This window comes from Condylura cristata, unplaced genomic scaffold, assembly GCF_000260355.1.
Source record: "Condylura cristata isolate star-nosed mole 26May11 unplaced genomic scaffold, ConCri1.0 scaffold00026, whole genome shotgun sequence".
Lineage (NCBI taxonomy): Eukaryota > Metazoa > Chordata > Mammalia > Eulipotyphla > Talpidae > Condylura > Condylura cristata.
The window spans coordinates 2943135-2949768 of NW_004567127.1; the positions used below are offsets into that span (position 1 = coordinate 2943135).

At 49.4% G+C, this 6634-nt stretch overlaps 1 protein-coding gene across 1 annotated transcript in view; it reads left to right on the top strand.

Annotated features, from left to right (window-relative positions):
• The window catches only part of TBX15 (T-box 15), a 42464-nt gene that overhangs the window by 27871 nt on the left and 7959 nt on the right, over positions 1 to 6634 (top strand). The window contains exon 6 of the mRNA XM_012729988.1: positions 3988 to 4085. Within this exon, the coding sequence (XP_012585442.1) occupies positions 3988 to 4085 (98 nt within the window). The remainder of the gene's footprint in view (positions 1 to 3987; positions 4086 to 6634) is intronic.

Here is a 6634-nt window from a genome sequence, read left to right on the forward strand (position 1 = left end):
TTTTTTTAAGATTTATTTATTTATTCATACAGAACTGGGGTACAGGCCAGAGATGCGGAGGGTGAGAGGACTCACCAGAGTCAGAGCAGGGTACAGAACAGGCAGATAGAGGAAGTACACTGCTGAGGGGAGCGGCGGGCGGGTCAGGAGAGGTCTGCCAGCCATGTGGATCTCCTCCAGGGCAAGTGGGGATCCAACTAATGTAGAAGTGGCTTAAGCTTCTTTGTGCTGTGCTTTAACCTGCTGAGCCACCAGGGAGGGCCCACTCACTGGATTAATTTTTAAGAAAAAATTATGGTGAAATGTTTACACAATTAGGGTGATGTGCAAGTAAGCAGAGAGTAGCTTGGGATCAACTTTGATAGACAGCCTAGCGGCTCAAGGTATTAGTGGGTAGTTGGCAAGGATTCTCATGAGAGATGAGCACAGAACAACTGGTGTGTGCTGGGGGACTCCAACTCCGATGAAGGTCAGAAACTCCATGTCCGGAAAAGAAGAATCTAAAGGAAAACCGAAACCTTTCTGAAAACCAAGATACAAAAGGTATAAATAGCTACCAGGCGATTTCCAAGTCTCCAGTAGTAGAATATTTGTTCTTTCCTCAGAGTCTTGATTCTGAATCAAGTTGTTTTTCTGAGTTTTAGGCTTAGAAAAAGTTAGGGTGGTTCAAATTCTTGGAAGAAGGACTCAGAGTCCAAGAGGTAGGGCATTCATTCACCACCTGCGGATGGACATCTTGTCATGGACAGACCTGGTGCGAGGCCCTGACTTTCTGAAAACCAGGCTCCGAACTGGGGTGCTGTGTGGAGAGGGTGGAGCTGTCTGGGACTTACCTCATTCTGTCTCTCCACCAAGTCCTGCCGGACACACTGTCACTCTCACAGCGCCTCTCTGTTGATCTTCACAGAGTTTGAGGACAGATGAGACGTGGTCAGTGGTGAGCCAGTTTAGGATTAGGGTTAATTTTCCTAAAGGACGTATGTTTTGACTACATTAATAATTACATAAAGGTGGGGGATACATTCCTGAGAGAGGGCGCCACAGTGGGTTGAAAAGCGTGGGCAGGAATGTGTGCTCTTACTCACAACTGCCTCACAACTCCTGCACCGAAATAGCCTCCGTGTGACAGACCCCTGGACTGGATGGACCCTGGGTGTGTCCCTGTGGGGTGAGTTGTGTGTTGTGTTTTTTACGGCCAGCGGAGGGCTTCCGGAGGAGACGTGGGAATGCCCTGCACTGCTGACATTACCCCCGTGAGGGGGTCAGAGGGTAAAAGCTATATCCGAGATTTCAGCTCAAGGTCAGAAGTAACTTTTACCAGAACTGTCAAAAACCTGAATATCTTCCCAGGGAAATGTTCTTTTGTTACGTTTTTAAAATCATACTATTTATTGAGGTGATACTGGTTCGTACCACTGTTTTATGATACAGGGGTACAGGAACACCACACCCACCAATGTGGGGATTGATAAATATTTAAGATGCTTTCATGTATTTCATAATGCTTTTCATTATATAGAGGTAAATGACATCCAAGAACCTTCCACATTTAAAAATCTTTCATTCTGGCCCGCCCTGGTGGCACAGCGGGTCAAGGCACAGCATTTAGAGTCTAAAGCCGCTTGCGCATGAGTTCGATCCCCACCTGCCCCAGAGGTGACCACATGGTGTGGCATACCTCTCCCTACCCGCCCGCTGCTCCCCTCAGCAGTGTACTTCGTCGATCTGCCTGTTCTGCTCCCCGCTCTGTCTCTGGTGAATCCTCTCACCCTCCACATCTCTGGCCTGTACCCCAGTTCTGTATGAATAAATAAATAAATCTTAAAAAAAAAATCTTTCATTCTATACTCTGGTCTTTTAGCTGGAGTTTAGATTCATATATATGACGAACTCACCATGATCCTATGTGTTATAAAGTCGATTGCTTAAATAGAATCTGAATGCCTTTGTCACAGTTCTTTTTTGCCTGTGATGAAAATTAAGGCAGACTCCATTTTCTATTTCTTCAAATAAATATAGCCTTGGCTGTAGATCAGTATATCATGCTCCGATGACCTTACTATGAAGTGAGAGGGTCTGTTCTTTATCTCTGAAGCAGCGTTTTGTCACCACCCTGGGTTCCGGGTCTGGGGAAGAATGGCCTAACAGGTGGAACAGCAAAGACCCTGCCATTTGCAGTGAGGCTCCTGCCCCATGAAAGTGAACCCTAAGATGTTCTGGTGAGCTGCCAACATTCCCAAGCGGGCAGGAAGGGCTAAGCCTGGCCTCTCTACTTGACATTCACAAAGGCTCGGCCTGTGTATATCTGCCCGCCCCCATGGTTCTGAGCGCTCTGACTGCCTGGGCACTTTCTCTCCACGAATAGTCTGATGCACTGTATTCAGCATTAAAGTAGGGTGGTTATGTGGAGATGTCTTCTATTCCTACTTTTAACAGATTAACAGCTAATAAACACCATGCAACACCCTCTCCTCCCCACCTCTTCTTAAAATACAGAGTTTGGTTTGCCAACATCGGTGTATTTAAAGCCTCCAAGATTCCAGGGAAGACTTTAGAAAGTTAACTGTGCGAGTAAGGCCTTTCAGAGGGGAAATTTTCCAACACAAAGAGCCAATCAGTGGATATGCCACTTGCTGAGAAGCACCTCAGGGGAGCTTATAAGGAAAGGATATTTGTTCTCACTTAAACGAAAGCTTCTCACTTTGTTCTTGGCATGGAAGACAAGCAAACTCTGGAAGGGTTATCACCTGGGGCCGCGATGCGGCAGCAGCAGTTTTCTCTCAAAATAGAAAGCTGGTCTTTTCTAGGAGGGACACCACGACCCTTCTGGTTGCCTTTGCAGTGAGTGGACTTCGGACGCTCCTCCTCCCTCCTCCATCCCACCGCGTCTCTGAACCTCCTCCTCCACTTAAAAGCGAAGCAGTTGGTTTTACAGGAAAATAAAAAGTCAGAAGCTATTTTCAGATTTTAACAGAAGCACCAGCCAATTCTGTTTTGAGAACAGGGGCAAACATATGTCTGAATTTTTTAGCATAATTATGCTAAAACAATATACTCCAGGACCTTTTCAGGGCAGAGTGGACGGTGGGCAGAGGGCAGTCAGTGCATTGGCAGCCTCCGTGAGCCGCTCGTAAAGCACTGTTCCCCTGAGCGCTGTGTTCACTCGAAGCTGACCGTGTCTGGCCCGTGTCCTCTGGGGCCAGCTTGCTCAGTAGATCCCAACAGTGCAGAGACGTACTTGCAGAAATGTTTCGGTCTTTTAACTGGGGGACAATTTCTGGAACCAGACTCATGTTTTGCCTTCAGGTAGGTATTTCTTGTTGAAACAGACACTCAAGTGTAGTGATTGCTTACCGCTCCTTTCATCCACGTCGTGTGTCTCCATTGGATTATAATTTTTAAAAAAAAATTATTCTTGTGCAGAAGAACTGGGGCTAGAGGTATGAGGGGTGAGAGGATTTACTAGTTACAGAGCGGGGAGCAGAACAGGCAGATCGACTGAAATCCACTGCTGAGGGGAGCAGCAGGGAGACAGGAGAGGTCTGCAGCTCCCTGTGGGTCACTCCCTGGCCAGGGATGGACTCGGGCTGTGGTGGTGATAGTGCTGAGATTTCATCCCCAGGGCACCAGGGAGGCTCCAGCTAAGAAGTTTTTAAGGGTCGCGTGTGGCCCTTACACAGACTGTGTCACTGCTTGGTGCTTGGGGAACAGCCCATGCTGCAACCCCCTCACCTCTGTCCGCGATGTTATATGACTTTGACCTTTAACACTTAACACGATGCAGGTCAACTTGAGGTTCCACTACTGCCTGCAAGCCACGGGGCGGGGTGCGTCTTCTTGCCCCTGCAGTGCAGTGTCGCGTGCACCTGGCCTCTTCCACACTCCCTGCCCACGATGACCTGTCCACTTGTCAGGCACACCACCTCAGGGTGTTTGACTCATTGGGGTTACTTACGGCTGCGTTTGCTTGCTTTTCTTTCTGCCCAGGACTGGACTGGAAGCGATCATGGAGACCTACGCGTTCTGGAGACCCCCTGTGCGCACCCTCACCTTTGAGGACTTCACCACCATGCAGAAGCAGCAAGGTGAGGCCTCTGCTTCGTGGCAGAGCCAGGGAGGGCGTGGGGACTGGGCTGAACACAGCATGTCACGGGCCCAGCAGTGGGGTCCACACACAGATGCTTCTGGAATGAAGAGAACGTGGTAGCTGCAGGTGTCATGGAAGCCTCCCACTGCACAGATGAGCTGGTTTCAGCAGCCTTTCCACCTGGTGCTTAAAATGATTTCCCCTTCTGAAGGCCAAGGTGATAGGTTCCTCGTTATGAGGGTGGGGAAACGATTATTTCGATTATGAAGCATTCACATGACTCTTGGTATTTGAAGAGATCTTCGTATACTTCACTTACTCCTCAAGGCAGCCTTTTGTTTTCTGATTCTAGTTTTATAGATGCGAGAAACTTAATTGCAAACCATGGGAATTAGGGCCGTTCAAGCCCATCTGCATTTGTCACCCTGGGCTCGCTCCTGCTTTGTTTATGTGGAGTGATGCTTCTCACGGGGTTGGACCGGGAGGCCGCCCGGTGTCCCCAGCACCCACCCCCAGCACACACTGCTCTGTGCCTTTCTCCCAGTTTTAGATCTCCTTTCCCTTGTGGCTCAGGCTGGGAAAACCTCAGGCCAAATGGGCAGACGGCCGGTGGGTTGGTTCAGTTCCTTCCCTCAGCCAGGGGCTGTCCCGCGGGTAGGGCCCTTCATCAGGTGCCTGAAAGAAAGCACCAAGGTGTCAGAGGCTGTATGAGTCACTTTCTCAACTTTCTCTGTCCCCAAAGTGACACTGATCATCATGACAGATCAGCTTACTCAGTTCCATCCAATGACCACCGTTCATAGAATCCAAATTTTAGAATCTGTGACTGTGATGGAAGCCATTCTAGGACTTGAGAATATATAACATTTTCTTCTCAGGGAAGCTTCTAGCAGTTTTCACACGGACGTAGGTTTATTAGCCAAAATGACTGAAATCGCTCAGGATTTAAAATGAGTGTCATGGTTTGAAGCATAGATTCCGGAGCGGACAAGTTGGGCTGGTCTCTTCCCATCCTCCTTCCTAGCTTTGCGGCCTCGGTCAAGTCGTGCGTCCGCTCTGATGCTCACTTCTTTCCACCTGCAAAATGAGAAACGTAATCCGTTTCCTGAGGATTAAACGAGATAGCATGGCGTAGACTTGCTAGCCATCGCCACCCTCGCCTTTCTCATCTCTCCTTTGTCCATGTCTGGGAGACCCAAGGGGAAGATGCACCAGGACAGGGGAGACTGTTTTTCTCATGATTAGTTATTGAAAACTTGATGGCCCATTTGCCTTCACGGGGATCAGATCAGGCAAAGGATGCGGAATTTCCATCTCTTTCTCCCTCTCTTTTTTGGGGAGGAGAAATGGAAATTCTTCTTAGGAAGTGACTTGCTCCCCATAATGTGACAGAAGCAGAGTCAGGGCATCTTTGAGGTGTGGCCACCTCTCTGAGGCTTCCATCTCCCGTAAGAGGCAGAGAGTCTGTGGGAGCCAGGAAACCTGGGTCCTCATCTTTCATGGTGATTAACTCTGTATCACCTTGGTCAAATCACTTCTACGCCGAAACCCTGCCAAAGGGGCCCTTCATGTAAACATGTCTTGTAAACGGAGAGGAGACATGCAAAGACACCGGGTGGCTTCGTGTTCATCTGCCCTTGTCCCGTTGACTTCCCGAGCTAAGCAGAGCTGTGTCTCGTGGAGGATGGTGCTGGAAGACTGACAGGGATCTTGCCGGTTTCTGAGTCCAGCCTTAACGGCAACCTAATGTTCACCGCTGTGGCCCCAGGGTCTGGCACCCAGGAAGGGCCTGATGAACGCTGCATGAGGCTGCCGATGGTCTTGCGGCTCAGGTGGGCAGAGCCTGTCCCATTGCATCTCAGACAGCGTGAATCTGTGCGCAGATTTGGCCCAGCACAATCCCCGGGAGGGCGCCCAGCGTTTATTTCCGCAGCACGTGCGTACGCGCAGGCGCAGACCAGGGAACCTGCCGCGATTGCTCGGGGTTCATGGAGTGTCTACGAAAAACGTATTGCCATGAAGACCTATTGTTGACACCTTGCAAACAGTGATCTCAGAGAAACTGAGCTTTCGAGGGATGACAATTGTTCAGTGATGCCCTTTTTTATCGGTGGAGGGATGAGAGTGGAATTACTGGGTGCACATGGTGGTGGGAAAGCCAAGGCAATTTGAGTTTAATTGGAATGTATTTTTGAACTAGACACTGAACCTGATCCAGATTCTCCTTATTGAAAAATAGGCAGGGATGTAGAAGTGACTTCACCCAGCCCCTCTTGCCTTAAGAACTAAGAGCCCCAGCAACTCTGGACAGGATCACTCACAACATGCAGACAAGAGACACAGCCACTGCATTCAGCTGTCTTGTGTTGCCAGTAGAGCGTGGTGACCTCTTGGTGGGGACCCCAGTGGCCTGTGGCTTTTTGTGATTCCCATTTAGCGAGGAGAATATTGGCAGATGGCACCAAAGCAGGACTGACTGACTCACCCAGGTACTCCATGGCCGCATTGCTTTAGACATGGACTATCTGGCCTGTCGACTGTGCAATC